Below are 18,510 nucleotides of genomic sequence, written 5' to 3'. Positions count from 1 at the left end.
TTCCTGTTTCATTGTTGGAGACGACCATTTTTCAATACAAGACCCTCCTGTTTGGGTTATCTGCAACACCCAGGGCATTTACAAAATGCCTGCCTGTTGTGGCAGTATACCTAAGAAGGCAGGGGATGTATCTATACCTGTACCTAGATGATTTGCTAATAAGGGTCATCTAGGGAAGAGATCTTGTAAATTAAATATATTCATTAGTTGTCAGTCTGCGATTACAGATAAACTGTGAAAAGCCATGTCTAAACCCTATTTAAAGGGTTCCTTGTTTAGGAGCCATAGTAGATTCAACTGTGAAGAGTGCTGTTCTCCCAGAGGGGAGAGAGATCAACATAAAAAGACACATGTATTTCCTCTGCCCCTTACTGAGACAATTGATTCTTTACGTACTTCAGTTGCTGGGTCTGCTAGCATCAACCACAGCAGTGACTCCTTATGCTAGTCTTCAGATGAGGTCTTCAACACTAGTTAGCAAAGAATTACAAACCAGGTTTAGACAGTATTTCCACATCAGGTGTATCATCATTTAATGTGGTAGACAAACAATCAAAATGCAATGAAAGATGTACTTTTTCACTCTCTTACATCATCAGTAATACTGACCATGGATACATCTACCCTAGGATGTGGAGCCCATCAGATCAGTGAATTGTTGATCAGAGATCATTGTTCATCAAAGAAACTTACACATCCAATATTTTAGAACTGAGAACAATCAGACGAGCTCTAATGTATTTTCTACCTCAGCTCAAAAACAAAGCAATTCTGTTAGTAATAGACTATATGACAGCATTATATCTGTGAAATTATGTATCTGAACCTTTGGTCCCTTCACTTGACTACGCAGGGAATAGATCTTTAGATAAGCTAGAAGAAAGGCTTTCATTAGAAGTACAGAATAGACTGTTTTAGTCTAGAAAAGAATCCACACAAGTGCTATAGTCTTCAATGGAAGAGGTTTTTATTGTGGATTTCCATGTATAACACGGATCCTTATATGGCACCAATTAATTATGTATTTGAATATTTATTGTATTTAAAACATGTCTTTTTTTTATCTTCAGTTAAGGTTAATCTCTCAGCCATATCAGCATAGCATGTACCTGTAGAGGGAAAATCAGTTTTTGCTAATGAGATGCAGTTAAGAGGTTTTGAAAAAGCCTTAATAATTTGTATCTTTCAGTACGAACTCCTGTGCTCTCTTGGAATCTGAATGTATTACAACACAATTAATGGAATCTCCCTTTGAACCCATTCTTTTTCATTTGTCTGTTAAAAAAAAAAAAGTTTTTGATAGCAATCACTTCTGCCACATGCATAAGTAAATTACATGCATTAATGACTGATCTACCATTCGCTATTTTTCATGAGGATAAAGTCGTCCTTTGCACTCACTCTAAATTTTTACCAAAAAAAAATTCTGATTTTCACATAAATCAGTCTATAATTTTACCAGTCATCTTTCACAAACCCCGTACTCATGATGGGGATGCTAAATTACACGTGTTATATGTGAAGAAAGTGTTGTCTTTTTATTTAGACAGGACTACAGCATTTAGACAGTCTTCCAAAATGTTCATAGCTTGCTGACCAAAAAACAAGAGAAAAGCTGTTTATATACAGAATCTCTCTAGATGGGTTAGATTTTATGAAGCATATAAATTGAAGGGATTATCCATTCCTCAAGGCAGCAGAACTCATTCATCTAAATCAAAGGCAGTGTGTATGGCTTTCTCTAGATATAACTCTCTGGTGAAGATATGTACAGTAGCAACCCATAGTTGTGTTCACACTTTTAGTAATCATTGTTCTTTAGACTTGGAATCTAGATCTGATGCAAAGTTTGGCAAGGCAGTCATGTACTCCTTGTTTAACTAGAATGCCTCTTGGTCAGAGTACTTGTTAATGCATCCCATAGGTAGGAATACGCAGTGGACATTCACAGGAAGAAATGGAGTTGACTTACCTGTAACTGAGATTCTTCAAGATGAACTCTGGATAGTCACACTCCCCACCCACCTTTCCCCGCTACCTCAGAGTCCTACTTACCAGAGGGCTGAGGGTTGCAATTGAATGAACTGAGGTGGTGGGTCATCACGCTCCTTTTAAACTCTTGCCCTAGAACTCAAGAGTTCAGTAGGGGTAGGGAGGAGAGTGCAAGGGAGCTGCACGGATGCTTCAACAGCTATTGCTGGTAGAATTTTACCATTTGGACTGCACCAGTCAGAGCATCCCATGAGTGTGAATATGCAGAGTCCATATTGAAGAACCTCGGTTACAGGTAACTAACCTTCATATATTTAGAATATGACAATGTGGACTTTGATGGGCTCTTCAGGATAGACTTCCCTTCATCAGAGTTCAGATACACCTATGAACAGAGATGAGTTAAGACAATAGGTATATGCTTAAGGCTCTACGATGACATCAGAATCGCAGCTTTCATTTAGAGAGAAGTTTCTAGCCATCAAGATTGTGAAGAAAATCTTGAAAATATGAGTCAAGTGGAAGTGTTGCATAAATTTCTGCCTGAGTCAAAAAATCTATAGGAAGGACAAGCAGTAGCAGCTATAGAGCCAGGGAGGAAGCCAGTTAGCCCGCGTTTGTTTAGAAGGGATGCAGTCTGATTAGGGGGCAGGGCTTGAAAGGCCATCTGGGCTCTTCAGGACTGGATCCTTTTCATAGGGCCTTAGATGCCCTGCTGAAATCTGTGGGATCTGTTTAGATGACCTGCTTGGATCTATGGGATCTACTTTCCCTTCATGTGGCTTTTATATGCTCTTAGGGCTTTGTTTGTTTCCACCTACCCTTTTATCTTCATGAATCGGATGAAGAGGAAAAAGATGCTGTAGGTCTTCAAAATATGATTGTTCTTTCCTTACTAACATGCTTTGATGAGCAGTGAAATAATTTCAGTGTCAATTTTAACTGTCATCATTGGGATACCATTGATAACAAATACTTCTCACTCATTTCATTCCCTTTCTACATCTTACTCCATGCTGCTCCTACACATAGAAGGTTCTTATAATCCATTGCTAAGTTACTGTGTTCAGATCATTCTCCCTTTAAAAAAAAACAAACCAAAAACCTCGTGATATGGGTTATCCACAAGAAGGTACTGTCTGTTGGAAAAAAAAAAAAGCAAAAATATATTTTGACCCCTCAACCCCATGATTTACATGCGTCAAAACTGCATAGCCTCATGACTTTCAGTTGAAACCCTTGCTGTTCTTTGCCTCATCCCCTACTGTTTTGGTACTGTCACTTGTTGTATTGCATCTATTATTAGATTTTAAGCTCCTGAAGTCAGCAACCATTTTAATGTCTCTTGTTAGCTCTGAGATATGCTTAGAATATTTTCTGGATTTTCTGTAATTTAAATAATCTAATGTAGTTTGAATTTAAGGTTATTAAGAATGTTTGGGGCTATTGTTATATTTTGTAATAAATAGTGGTTATCTTGCATAACATGTATTTCATTGGTACAGTAGATTACAATCCTAATATTCCCTACTAGTCAGAACTATCATAAAGTAGTTTTCAGTAGATATTAAAATAGTTTAGCAAGTTTAGATATTAAAATAGGTTCAGTTAGTTTTTTGTTATGTTAAATTTAATTTTTTTGCTACATTGAAATCTTTTTTTTAACCTTGTGTTTTTGGGTCAGGTTTCGACCAAATACTAGAGAACTGTGGAGTTACAATGCCGTTGTTGCTGATTCCAGGCTTCCCTCAGCTCCAGACATGCAATCGCGATGTAGTATTCTAAGCCCGGAACTTGCTCTTCCGACAGGATCCAAAGCTCTAACCACCAGGTCTCATGCAGCTTTGCACATTCTAGGTATAAATTTATGGTTGATGAATCAGAAAGCTGAAAAGTAATAGTAAACGCACTCTGCTGTGTGTGTGTGTGTGTTGTTTTTGAGTAGTGTCCCCAGGGGTTTTCCACTTCAGGTGTGTTTACACCCCATACACCTGAGAGCAGAGGTTTTTTTTGTATTAGTGCTCGTTCGACTTGCATATATGCCCTACGATCCTCATGCCCTGCACAGAGGCTATATAGGGCTGCATGGTAGAATTGCTCTCAGTTCCTTCTCATCCACCTCAGCCTGAGACAGAGTATTAGTATGCCTTTCTATTCAAAAATAGTCTGTTAGCCTCTGTCTCTCATTTCTATTTATTTTGTTTCAGAGGAATTGGTCTCAAAAGTTCTGCTCTGGGTTTAAGGGCAGGGCTAGGAAGAATCGTGAGATAAGACTTAGACTCTTAACAATGGAGCATTCTCCCCATCCAGCCTCAGATCTAGGCCAGGATGCCCATCCAGTTACCTCAGACATTGACCTGGGAGTGAACATTGTGCCCCTTTGACTTCAGCACGTTCACCAGCATCTGTTGGAGGTAAATCCTCAGAGAAGACCTAAAAAAGGAGAGCCCATTCTCCTCAGAAGGAGCTTACTCTGAAGTCTCTGTCTCCTCCAACTAAGACTGTTTCAGAGACCTTACGTCCTGCTCTGGGTACTGTTGAGGCTCCAAGCACCATTCGTACTGACCTCATGTCTGGGCCTCTGGTCTCTTCTAAGAACAGAAACATCAAAAATGCTTTTGTACTGAGTCCGTCTGTACCACAGAAGCAGAGCTCAGCCGCAAAGGAGTTTAAGCACTCTTCTTCTATAAAAGGTAATACCTAGAATTCTTTTGGTACCATCTGTATCTGTGTTGCCCTCCAAAACAAAGACATCCTCAGTACTGGGTAAACGGCATGCATCTTATGCAATCTTGGTGCCCCTTAAAACATTCTTATCAGTATTGACTAATCTACCCGGAGGGCTCGAACAGCTTATGTCCTTGGAATTGACAGTGGAATATGACCCTGTACTTCAAACTTACCTAGTACCACAGGAATTCAGATATGCCAGAGATCTCCTTGTTTCGCATAAACTGGAGTCTCGCTCGTTAATGGTTGCCGAAATACTATCTGTGCTGGTGGAACTATGGTAATTGAAATTTGACCTTTCCCTGGTACTGCTCAATTCTCCAACATCTTCAGAGTGTGGTAGAAAGGCAGGACTTACATAAAACACGGACCCATGCACCCATGTCCTGCTTCGAGCACAAGTGGATGCCTCCCCAAAGTGTCATATGGATCTGCTCATTGGGCATAGTGGGATCCTTGGATGGCATATTGCCAGTAATTTTCACAGGCTCATAGTCTGTCTTGTAGGGTCTACGGAAGAATAAATCCGTCTACCCTGTCTATCCCGCCTCAGTTCTCTTACGGTCCAGAGTCCATTGAGAAACAGGAAGCTAGGAGAGATAAGAAAGTTATGCCTTAGACAAATATTTCTTCCTCCTCTACAGATGAGGCAGTTATTCTCTCCCCGACCTTCTACAACTGATGATTTCTGAGACTTCCAGGAGTTAATGAAACATATTGCATACTCCTTACAGATCCCCTTGGAGGAGGTCAAAGAGTCACAGCATAAACTCCTGGGTATCCTTCAGTAGTCTCCTTCTGCCCATGTTGCCCTTCCCACCAGTGAGGTTTGTGCTGGATCCTGCCAAGACCATCTGTCAGACACCGGCAACAATGCCACCAATGTGTAAATGGGCTGCTAAAAATATTACAGCCCGACTAAGGACTCTGAATTCTTGTTTACCCATCTTGCACCCAACTCCCTGTTTGTGGAGGGAGTGGTTGAATGTGGCAGGCAATACCATGCTAAAGCCATTCTGTACGATAAAGGTCAACAATGTCTTAATTGATTTGACTGCAAGGTCTACTCATCCACAATACTTCAATTTAGAATAGCAAATTGTCAGGCTGTCATGGCTATATACAACCATTCAAATTACACCAATTTCTCCATCTTTATTGAACATTTACCAACTAAACAGAGTGAGCAGTTTTAGGCTATAATTAGGGGCAACTGTTAGCCAGAACGACTTCTCAGGTCTCATTGGGATGCTGCAGCAGTGGTCATATGCACAGCATCCTGGCTTCAGCTTTTGGAATTTCCAAGGGAGGTCAAAAACATTGTTGAGGATTTTCCCTTCAATGGTTTCAAACTTTTTGTGGAATCCAAAGACAAATACTTGCATACCCTAAAACAGGGGTCAGCAACATTTGGCACGTGGCCCATCAGGGTAATCCACTAGCGGGCCACAAGATATTTTGCTTATGTTGACCGTCCGTGGGCATGGCCCCACACAGCTCTTAGTGGCCACAGTTCTCTGTTCCCGGCCAATGGGATCTGTGAGATGTGGCGGCCAGGACATCATTGTGGCCCGCCAGTGGAAAGGCTAATGTAGTGCCAATCTTTAAAAAAGGGAAGAAGGAGGATCCTGGGAACTATAGGCCAGTCAGCCTCACCTCAGTCCCCGGAAAAATCATGGAGCAGGTCCTCAAAGAGTCTATCCTGAAGCTCTTACACCAGAGGAAAGTGATCAGGAACAGTCAGCATGGATTCACCAAGGGAAGATCATGCCTGACTAATCTAATCGCTTTCTATGATGAGATTACTGGTTCTGTGGATGAAGGGAAAGCAGTGGATGTATTGTTTCTTGACTTTAGCAAAGCTTTTGACACGGTCTCCCACAGTATTCTTGTCAGCAAGTTAAAGTAGTATGGGCTGGATGAATGCACTATAAGGTGGGTAGAAAGTTGTCTAGATTATCAGGCTCAATGGTAGTGATCATTGGTAGTGTAGTGATCAATGGGTAGTGATCAATGGCTCCATGTCTAGTTGGCAGCTGGTATCAAGTGGAGTGCCCCAAGGATCGGTCCTGGGGCCGGTTTTGTTCAATACCTTCATAAATGATCTGGAGGATGGTGCGGATTGCACTCTCAGCAAATTTGCGGATGATACTAAACTAGGAGGAGTGGTAGATAGGGTGCGAGGTAGGGATAGGATACAGAGGGACCTAGACAAATTGGAGGATTGGGCCAAAAGAAATCTGATGAGGTTCAACAAGGATAAGTGCAGGGTCCTGCACTTAGGACGGAAGAATCCAATGCACCGCTACAGACTAGGGACCGAATGGCTAGGCAGCAGTTCTGTGGAAAAGGACCTGGGGTGACAGTGGATGAGGAGCTGGATATGAGTCAGCAGTGTGCCCTTGTTGCCAAGAAGGCCAATGGCATTTTGGGATGTATAAGTAGGGGCATAGCGAGCAGATCGAGGGACGTGATCGTCCCCCTCTATTCGACATTGGTGAGGCCTCATCTGGAGTACTGTGTCCAGTTTTGGGCCCCACACTACAAGAAGGATGTGGATAAATTGGAGAAAGTCCAGCGAAGGGCAACAAAAATGATTAGGGGTCTGGAACACATGAGTTATGAGGAGAGGCTGAGGGAACTGGGATTGTTTAGTCTATGGAAGAGAAGAATGAGGGGGATTTGATAGCTGCTTTCAACTATCTGAGAGGTGGTTCCAAAGAGGATGGTTCTAGACTATTCTCAGTGGTAGAAGATGACAGGACAAGGAGTAATGGTCTCAAGTTGCAGTGAGGGAGGTTTAGATTGGATATTAGGAAAAACTTTTTCACTATGAGGGTGGTGAAACACTGGAATGCATTACCTAGGGAGGTGGTAGAATCTCCTTCCTTAGAAGTTTTTAAGGTCAGGCTTGACAAAGCTCTGGCTGGGATGATTTAATTGGGGATTGGTCCTGCTTTGAGCAGGGAGTTGGACTAGATGACCTCCTGAGGTCCCTTCCAACCCTGATATTCTATGATTCTGTGATTACCTTGATGGGCCGTGTGCCAAAGGTTGCCAACCCCTGCCCTAAAGTATTCCAGAGCCACCTTGAGATCTCTTGGGATTTACACACTTGCGTACAAATTAAGGTTTAGTAGATCTCAGGAGATCCTGCCCCACATAATTTTCAGCTTTTCAGAGACCTTATGAAGCACTCATAAAGAAACTCTCTGTTTCTTCAGTGTCGACTACTTAAGTCCCATCAACATATAAACGGCAATTATGACAAGTTGGTCGTGGTCCTGAAACATCCCATAGAACTGAGCTGCATGTGCACCATTCTGCCGCCTCCCTCCTTTTTTGGAAACCACCTCTCCCGTTTTCAGTTTGCATGGGAGTTGATTTCATCAGACAGATGGTAGTTGCAAGATTAGGGTATTCCATCTGTTTTTACCTCCTTTTCCTCTTACCCACGCCTCTTCAGGGACCACTCTCATGAGTCTTTCTTAAGACAGAAAGTCGTTTCCCGTCTCTGCGTAGGTGCTGTAAAAATGTTCCAGCTCAGCACAGTGGGAAGGGCTTCTACTCCAACGATTTCCTGGCCCTGAAAAAGAATGGAGGATGGAGATCAATTTTAGATTTAAGACTCCTAAACAACTTTGTGAAATCAGAATGTTGACTGTTGCAGCAAAAATCCCATCCTTGGAACCGGGGGATTAGTTTTCGGCTCCTGAACTTCAGGACACCTATTTTCATATGTGATTCCTCCATTTTGCAAGCAATTTCTTTAGTTTCTGATAGGTCTGGATCACTGATAGTACTGAGTGCTCCCATTCAGCCTCATTTCTGCCCCAAGGATGTTTTCAAAGGTGTTAGCAATGGTCACAGAATTATACCCAGGCATTGGAAATAAGCTATTTCCATATCTTGATGACTGGCTATACAAGGGCCAATCTTACAATCAGGTTTGCCATTCTTATCGCAAAGAGTGGTCTCTGTTCCACAAGCTAGGGTTGCAGCTCAGTGTTGAGAAATCTACTTGGACTGCAGTTCAACAAATAGGGGCCTCCTTAGATGCAATATCATCCAGGCCTTACCTTTCTACAGTCAGATTCCTGGTGTTAATAGGTCTAATCTCAAAGATTCAAACCAACTGATACACATCACAAAGAAATTGTCTGCAATTGCTCGGACACATGGCAGCATGTACCTTTTTGATGCTTCGTGCAAGGCTACACCTTTGATATGTCCAGGGCTGGCTCAGAATTGTTTCTACAACTCAATTTGTGGCAAGTCGCAGTCAGGTTTTGTGCAGGAGTTCTTTCATTCAAACTCCTCCTTCCATCACCATAATGACAGAAGCATCACTGATAGACTGTGAAGCACATCTAGGGCCTGTACCACTCAGGCCAAATGATCAACCCAAGAGGCACTGTTGCACATCAACCACCTCAAGTTGAAGCAGTCAGGAATGCCTCTGTCTGTTTCCTAACTGTAATCAGAAACAAGTCTATAAGGCTCTTGACAGACAACACAGCCTGCATGTTCTATATCAATTGATGGGGAGGGGCCAGATTGCCTTCTCTTTGTGCTGAAGCAATAAAACTCAGGAACTGCTACTTAGACAACTGTGTACTAAAATCTGCTTCATCTTCAAGTAGTGTCCCTATCGGTATTACACTGTAGTTTATGCTTGCATCCTTGTGTTGCAGATCAGAGAACTTCGGTAGCACTGTCCATTATGCCCGCATATGCGCTCTCTCCTCATGTCCTGCCACAAGGCTAGTCAGCGCGTAGGGCTTATATATGCATTTATTTATTTCCATCCTTCTTTCTGGGGGTCCTTCCTTCCCCAGTGGCCTGTGCTCGGTTCTATGGGCATCAAGAAGTGCCTCGCCTGCAGTGAGGGTATCCCCATCACAGACACGCATTCACAGTGCATTTGTTGTCTCGGGGAAGGACACATTCCTCAAAGGTGCCCTTTCTGTCAGCAGCTTAGACCTCTGTCTCCCAAGGACAGAGAACTGAGGCCGAAGATTATATTCATGAAGGCAGCACTCAGACATTCTCTGGACCTGTGCCAAGAGTCTCCACACAGACATGAGTCTTCCCCACATCCCTCAACATCCAAGGGCTTTTGGGTAAAGAAATCTTCCGCCAACCTCTCTTGTAAGTCAAAAAAGAGAGTGTGAAGTCCCCAGAGTGAGCTGCGAGCTCGCTGCAAATTATCACCAACGTGCTTGGTAACCATGGTACCATCAGCACTGAGACAGGCCAAGCCTGGTACCCAAGGAAGCGTGGTACCCATGGCTCAAGGAAGACTACGGTAACAGGCACTGTTGATGTGCCCACAGACCTAGTGGGTATGGGCACAGAGTCAACGGCACCTAAGGAGAAGGACAGGACCAAACACTCAAAGGCACCACTGGTACACGATGTCCCATTGGTACTGACGCCTCATTCTGTACCTGAATGGCCAGTGTGAACAAGATTTGTCCCCCATAGCACCACTGTGGCACTGAGCTAGTCGGCACTGCTGGAATTCCGACACTCGAGGATCCTCGTGTAACTGACATGCCGAGTCTCTTCTCCTCGGCACTGGGACTTCTGCACCAAGTCTCTACCCAGCACAGTAATCTCCCCTACTGCCTTGCCATGTTCCCCTGCTTTCCAGTGCGGACTCAGATAGCAAACCAGAGGAGGGGATATCTCTGTACTACCCCCAAACCCTCTACGGGGCCCGATACCAGCAGGGCCCATGGGCATATCTTCAGATGGTCCACTGGTGCCATCCTCTTACGGCCATCCATAGGCATCACCACCCAAGTGTCCATACTGGGACCTCTGGGCTGCATACCACCCCCCATGCATCTTGGGATTCTAGTCCCACGTGTGAGCCCCTGAGACACACTTTCTTAGCCATGGTGTCCAGGACTTTGGAGGAAGTCAAGGATATGCACCACAAGCTCCTGGACATCCTTCATTCATCTTCCTCTTCAAAATTGTCCCTCCCTATCAATGAGGCCCTTCTCGACCCTGCGAGAACCATATGTCAGACTCCAGCGTCGGGTTGCACAGACTTGCAAGCAAGAAGACAAAAAATACTATATCCTTGCGAGAGAAACAGAGTTCCTCTTATCCCATCCTCCATCCAACTCTATTGTAGTGGATGCTGTCAATTCTCATGGCTGTCAACATCACATGAGGTCCACTCCCTACTATAGGGACTACCGTTTGGACTTATTTGGGAGGAGGATGTACTCCTCGGCCATGCTTCAGTTTCAGATCACCAGCTACCAAGCGCTTATAGCAAAATATGATTACGAGAATTAGTTGAAACTGAACAGTTTTACTGAGCAGCTGCCCAAGTCACGTCATGAACAGTTTCTCTGCAAAGAGCTCAATGCCCTCAAAGGGAAGATCTTGGATGATTGCCTGCACCTCCGTCGGGAAACCCAACAGGTTTCCCGAAGGAGTTGGGAGTTGATAGGCATGTCACATCACTACTGCCATTGAGATGGATCTGGCAGCAATATTGGTCAAGGGCAAACCATAGCATTGTCTTTGCTGCTAGCTGCCTTTCTTGGATGATGGCCTTAAATTGAACCGATTGATTCACCTTCTATCTCAAGCCTCACCGAGACAACAGAGAGGCTATATAACATACTCTAAATTTCAGAAGAGCCCTAGCTTTCTACCTGGGCAAGATGAAGGCCTTCAGGAAGTCCCCCAGACTTTTCCTGTCCTTTATGGGCTGGGCAATATCAGCCCAAAGGCTTTCAGAGCTATATTAGACAACGTTACCAAGTTTGCAATATGACCCCTCCAGATACCATTCATACATGCTCCACAAGGTCAATTTCCTCATCCATTGCCTTCTTCAAGAATGTCCCTGTCTCAGAGATCTGTAGAGCGGCGGCATGAGTACACACCTTCATCGAACATTATGTGATCACTGGAAGTTCTCTGCTTCTGCTGCCATCTTTGGCTCCACAGTGCTGTCATCTATAACTGACCTGACTCTGAAGTCCCTGCCCTCCAGAGGGGATACTGCTCAGGAGTCACCTACAGTGGAGCACCTATAGGGACACTACTTGAAGAAGACGTTACTTACCTTCTGCAGTAATGATGGTTCTTCAAGATGTGTGTGTCTCTGGATGCTCCACAATCTACCCTCCTCCCCTCTGTTTTGGAGTTCTTGGCAATGACTGTGGTAGAGAAGGAAGTGAGTGGAGTTAGCCTGTGCACGGTAACTACCCTTGTGGTGGGGCTCGAGGAGAGACAGTGAATATGTAGGCTTAACGGACACTGCTGCTGAAGTTGTTCGATCAGTACAGGGATGCAAACACACCTACAGTGGAGCATCCATAGGAGGACACGTCTCAAAGAACCATTGTTACTGCATAAGGTGAGTAACTACTTCTGCTTATTTCCCAGGTACGAAATACGATGGCCTATTATCTCAGCAGACACCTCTCCCAGGACTGAATGGGAGTTGGACTCTTGAATACTCAATCAAATATTTCTGAATTGGGGAGTTCTGGACATAGACCTCTTTGCCACTGTTACAAGAAATGCAGATGATTTTGTTGCAGGGCAGGAGAGGGTGATCAGGCCCTCACTCGTTGAGCCTCACTTTTTTGTTCCTTGAACGTGATGCCTTCTGTATGCATTTCCTCCACCACCCCGATTCTGAGGGTGATAAACAAAATCAAGCATGGCAAGGTTAAAATCATATTAATAGTTCACACATGGCCCAGACAGATCTGGTATCCTTACCTAATTCACCCAGCTGTTTGTCAAGCAGTCACTCTTCCATCCATTCTTCATCTCCTTTCTCAATATGCTGGATGAATGTTTCACTCCAACCTGAGGATTCTTCATCTCAGAGTTTGGCTCCTTGATGGACTACAGGCCTAGAGATTTCCTGTTTTGAGGTGGTACAACAGGTATTAATGAACAGTAGAAAGGAATCCACAAGATTCACTTACCTTCATGACTGGGAAAGATACAGCATTAGGTGTGATCAGAGATGTTCTCCACCTACTCACTCATCCTCTCGACTGTTTTGGACGACTTTCTAGAGTTAAAGACTGGATTATTCAGGTTCCATCAGGGTATACCAGACAGCCATAACAGCTTTTTGTTGCTTGATTGAGGGATTCAGTGTTTTGCTTATCCCACAACTGAGGTTGCTCAGAAGATTAGGTAATTTTCCCCCTCAAGGTTAAGGAACCCACTGCCAAGTATTTAAATGCCTTATGAATCCTCTCTCTGAGCTAATTGTTTCTTCTTCCCTCATTAATTTATCTATGAAAGCTGCCTTGTTGTGTCTATTACCTCTGCTCAAAGGGTTGAAGAAATAAGAGATCTAATGGTGGACCACATTTCCAGTATTTTTCAAGGACACAGTTTCTTTATTTCCACATTCAAAACTTTAACTTGAGTTTGTTGTCTGAGTTTCATATTAACCCAGTCATCCATCTTCTGATATTTTCCCCAAAACGTATTCAGTCCATTTCCCACCTTGGATGTTAGGAAGGCATCAGCCTTTTATCTGGGCAGAACAAAGTAATTTAGAAGCTCACCCAGTCTGTGTGTATCCATTGTGGGTTTGTCTAAAGGTTCAGCAGTTTCCACCCAAATGTTCTCCAGGTAAATTTCTGATTGTATTATATAGTGCTACAAATCTGCTGAAATTCACCCTCTTAAGATGTTAGCCCATTCTAGGTGGTCTCGCTCTACCTCTGTGATGCTGCTCAAACACGTTCCAGTTCTGGACATTTGCAAGGCTGTAACTTGGATGTCAGTACATACCTTTTCTAGAAATTGTGCAGTAGTCTAGTCTTCAAGATCAGATGCTGCCTTTGAAATACAGCCTTGTTGTCAGTCTTGGACGTGATTCCAAATCCCCCTCCTACTGTTGTGAATGCTGCGTGGTAGTCACCTGAAATGAAGCACCTATGGGGACACTACTCAAATAGGGAGAGGTTATTCACCCTTTGCAGTAACCGGGATTCTTTGTGATGTGTGTCACCATGAATGCTCCACTACAGTCTTTCCTTCTCCTCCTCTTCATAGTTTCCTTTGGGGACTTTGCGGTGGAGAAGGAACTGAGGGCAATTTGACTGCACAGGCCTTTGTAGCGTCAGTGCAGGGTACAAGGAAGCGTAGGGTGCATGTGCAGGTCAATTGGGGACTGCTACCAAAAAATTTTGATCAAAGGTACATTGGGTGTAAGCACATCTGAAGTTGAGCACCCATTGGCACACAAATCTCGAACTGCATTTACTGCACAGGGTGAGTAACCTTCCCTTCAGTTATAGCCTTCAGGCTGTTGGAAAACACTTATTTATTTATCTTTTGTGTCTTAGTACTATTATGGAGACAGAGTTATGGATAGAAGACCTCAATTTAAGAAACCAGTACTTAGTCTGGTGGCTTTCCAGGTTTTTTGTTTTGATTCCTTTTTTTCCAACATTTGTAGCCCCTTTGCCAAACATTAATGGTAATCAAATCAAATGGGTTTGTCCCCCTTTTCAGTCTTCCTGCCAATGCTATCAGGGCTTAGGCTATGGGTGAACTGCTTTAACGGTTAGAGTAGCAAATACAAAATGGTCTTGGAAATGTATTTAGTAGATTGTTCAAAAAACAGAATAAATGTTGTTTGTTGCAACCTTCCAAAGACAGGAACTCCCCCCCCCCCCCGGGCAAATGGCTCTTCAGAAGTACCTTTAAGACCCAAGCGTAAAAGTTACCCTCTGTAGGATGTTGTAGCAGATTCCAGAGGAAGAGAGAGCTCTGTTTTTTTATATATACACAAATGCGAGCTGTGTGTGTGTTCTATATATCAGTTGTATGAGATAGGGCATGCTGACTGACAACTGTCTGATATGGAGAGTCTTAGAATGAAAGTTCACAGGTAAAATAGAATTTCCCCTTAATAGAAGGCTCTGTAATCTGGCGAACAAAAGGTATAACAATGTCCAGCTAGACACATTCAAACTGAAACTAAAGTGAGGATAACCATTTTTAACCATGAGGATAACCATTTGAACAACTTAACAAGGGATCTTTTTGTTCTCTATCACTTAAAACTTTCAAATAAAGATCAGATGTCTGTCTAAGAATATTCTCCAACTCAACCACAAGATATGGGCATGATGCTGGAATTACTAGGTGAAATTCTGTGGCTTGTGTTATACAGGTCAGACTGTATGACAGGGTGGCCAAACTGCAGCTTGTGAGCCACATACAGCTCTTTTACAGTTAAAAGTGCAGCTCGCGGGGCTTGCTGTCCCCGCCCCCTTCTCCTCATAACAGACTGGCTGGGAGGGGAGCTTGTGGTTTCTGCCCTCTGGTGGGGCTCAGGGCACACCTGTCCAGCCTTAATCTCCTCTTTTCCAAACTAACCATAACTGGTTCCTTCAGCCTTTACTCATATGGCTTGCATTCCATCCCTTTGATCATCTTTGTTGCTCACCTCTAGATCCTTTCCAATTTCTCTGCATCCTTTCTATACAGCTGTGACCAAAACTGGACACACTACTCCAGCTGTGGCCTAATCAGCACTGAGTAGAGCTGTACTATCACCTTCTGTGGCTTGTATGCTATGCCTCTGTTAATGCAACCCAAAATTGCATTTGCTTTTTTTTTTTGCAACAGCATTGCATTGTTGACTCATGCTGAAGTTGTGATCCATCACATCTCCCAGATCCTTTTCAGCAGTGCGGCTGCCAGGCCAATTATCCCCCCTTCCATATTTGTACATTTGGGTTTTCTTCCCCATGGTAACACTTACATGTCACATATCTGGTGTGCTTGGAGGAGTCTCACTTTCTGGCCCTATGTGTCATTTCGAAGACATTCACCCCTCAGACCTGCAGGGACTTGAGGCTACAGGCCTGTAAGTCCTCTGAGGCCCTGAAGCCAAGATATTTGCCCCCAGAACAGTCTCTTGTGCATATCCCTATATTTTGCTGACGTCCTTGCCTTCTGTGCCTATGAGACACTTGCAGGTGTCAGAGTTGGCTGCAGGATCTGGGTTTATTTTCATTACCGACTGCCAGAGGCACTATCTCATGTCAGCATCTTGCAGCACCATACCCAAGAGAAGCCCCCATGACCTCACAGTGATGGCAACCTTGATGGCACCAGCTATTCTGGCACTTGCTCCTGCCTTGGTATCAGAACCACCCAGAAAAGGTATACTATCTGCTTCTGTGCCAGTGTCAACCCTATTTCTTAGCACTGACTTCTACTTCCACAAAACTTCTTCCAAAAATAAGGAGAAGAGGAAACATTTTGGCATGAGAGAACTTACCCACTTTTCTACACCAAGCATCCCAATTTGGGAGCCATTGCTGCCAAATCAATCTGTGTAGGATGAGTTGGCACTGATGTCAGAGGATCTCGATCTTCTTCCAGTATCCAGGACACTGTGTCTCCATGTCTTAGTACTTCTGGCAGGGATCCTGGTATCCTCTCTTGAAGACACAGCCCATTTCCCAGCCCTCTGGCCAGATTCTTCCAGTTTATGGAAGTAGTAAGGAACAGCCTTGGTGCGTTCTAAGGCAGGCTCATGGGTCCCCAATGCCATGCTCTGTGTCTCAGTACATTTCAGCCCATTTTTCACCCTATCCCAGATGTCTCTTGGAAGGAGATGCTTCAAGATCCTGTATAGCTGCTTACATGGCTTTTCATACAAGGGTCAATTTAGGCCCATTTTGAAGCAGCTAAGCTAAAACCCTGGGCACCATCTGACTCGCACTCTAGAAGAGATGTCTCCACTTCTTTGGCACTGGTGAAGACACCACAACTGTTGGCACTAGTACTGGCTGTTCTGATACCTACAAATTATACCAGTTCAGCTTGCTGTCCCTTTCAGGGACCTGACACATCGACTAATGGAAGACTAGGATATGGGTTATTTTGGAAGAGGGTATCCCTTAGGACACTGACCAATCTGCTGATGGATATAATGTAGAGATCACCTCACCTGATGAAAACGTAAGATTTACTGTCATGTCATCACCTGATGTTTTCAAACAGTTTGCCATCTTCACATAAAGAGCCTAAATCTGGAAAAAGGTACTTGTACAGTGGAAATCAACAGATCTCTTGTTGGCATCTTACAGACCCAGGCTGAAGGGAAAAAAAAAACACAATCCCCATTAGCCATAAGTTGTGATTGAAACCGGCTTCCACCTCATAGGTCTGTAGTAGAACACACTGTATGTATCCCAGTTCTCTTTGAGGAATTCCATTTTTGGGGTAACCCCTGTCCCCAATTCCCTTGTGGTATCTGTAGCCCAGGATGGATTAAAATGGCCCAGATCTCTTTATTCAGCACCCAAAGGTGGGGAAGGTAGAAGACTTGGATGACTTTCGATTCAGGTTTTATTTTTCAGGCTACTTAGACATGAGAGTGGGAAGTTGCCAGGCTATAATGGCAAGGTATTCCTAATGTGGTCTGGGAAACATTGAGGCCTTATCTGTAGACCACGACCCCTTCAGTGGTGCAGATAACATGGTGCTAGAGAAAATGAAGTCCACTAGGGTCACTGCTAGATCTTGTGGTCTTTCTTAGCCCTTGACCTTTTTTATAGATACCTACCATCCTTACCCAATTTCACGTTCTATAGATGGGACAGTCTTAATTTGGCAGTGATTCTCTTCACAGAGAAGATTCCAGTCCCTTTCAAGACCCACCTATCATAGGAGGCCTTAACAACAATAAAGGAGCCAGCATCCTCAACAATCATCAACCCCAGACCACTTCATCTGTTTGTAAGAAGTGGATTTGATGGTGCACCCAATAGACACACACACCTATTTTCCCCATCTAATTCCATTCTGTTCGCTCCTTTCAGTCCTCATTTATCCTTCTTTTACACCACCTGATGTGTGATTATTTCCAGTTGCTGAATCTGGGAGACTGTCCTTGACCCACTTTCCATCCAGTTTGGCACCAGGCCTCCTCACAACTGTCCTCCCCTCCCTCTGCAGGAACGCTTCTTATGAGAAGGTCCTCCTGGAAGAATTTGACTTGCTCCTGTCAAAGGTACCATAGAATAAGTCCTACTAGAACACCAAGAACAGGAATTTTACACCTGTTGTTTTCTCATCCCCAAGAAAGTAGGAAGTCCGAGAACCATTCTATACCTGAGGAACAAATAAGATAATCAAGAACTTGAAGTTCAGGATGACCACTTTAGGGGATCTCCATTTCTTCATTGCTGTAAAATGACTGGTTTGCAGCTCTAAATTTGAAGAATGCATACTTCTACATACATTCTGTTCCTTTGTGACAGCTTTCACTGATTGGCCATGCAAAGATAGAACTCTTTGTGTCAAGAGAATAAACAACTCCTTTATATTGCACCAGTTAGACAGGGAAAATATTTTCACGGTTTGCCACATGGCCACATCAACAACAGTATTTAGAACTCCTAGAGTTGTCCAAGGAAACTCCTCACCTGCTTCCTCTTTTCCTATAAAATGGAGGTCAGTTGCAGAATCTAAATCTGACTGGAGGATAATTTCCTAATCTGTATAGACTCTTTTTTATGCATACAGAATGCTGATAATTCTCCTTCACTCAATGAAGGCATCTACCTTGAAGCATTATAGACAAAAATTGACATTTTATGCCTGAGACACCCGCCTGGAGAGGTGGGAGGCTGTCTGCCATGGAGAAAGGGATTTAGCAGCCCCCAGAGACAAGACTCCAGCCATGGAGCTGTTGACCTTGGAATATTTCACTTTAGCACATCAGCATGTTCCTACGAAACTTAATTTTGCCAG

The 18,510-nt window shown here is 43.7% G+C and overlaps 1 protein-coding gene across 14 annotated transcripts in view; it reads left to right on the top strand.

Moving 5' to 3' along the window:
• Positions 1-18,510, top strand: part of MYCBP2 (MYC binding protein 2) — a 414,953-nt gene that overhangs the window by 142,802 nt on the left and 253,641 nt on the right. For all 14 annotated transcript variants that reach the window (XM_073347199.1, XM_073347148.1, XM_073347171.1 and 11 more), the window contains one exon: positions 3,677-3,849. In XM_073347199.1, coding sequence (XP_073203300.1) covers positions 3,677-3,849 — 173 coding nt within the window. The remainder of the gene's footprint in view (positions 1-3,676; positions 3,850-18,510) is intronic.

Source organism: Lepidochelys kempii, chromosome 1 (assembly GCF_965140265.1).
Source record: "Lepidochelys kempii isolate rLepKem1 chromosome 1, rLepKem1.hap2, whole genome shotgun sequence".
Classification (NCBI taxonomy): Eukaryota; Metazoa; Chordata; order Testudines; family Cheloniidae; genus Lepidochelys; species Lepidochelys kempii.
This window is presented reverse-complemented; position numbering and strand designations above follow the sequence as displayed.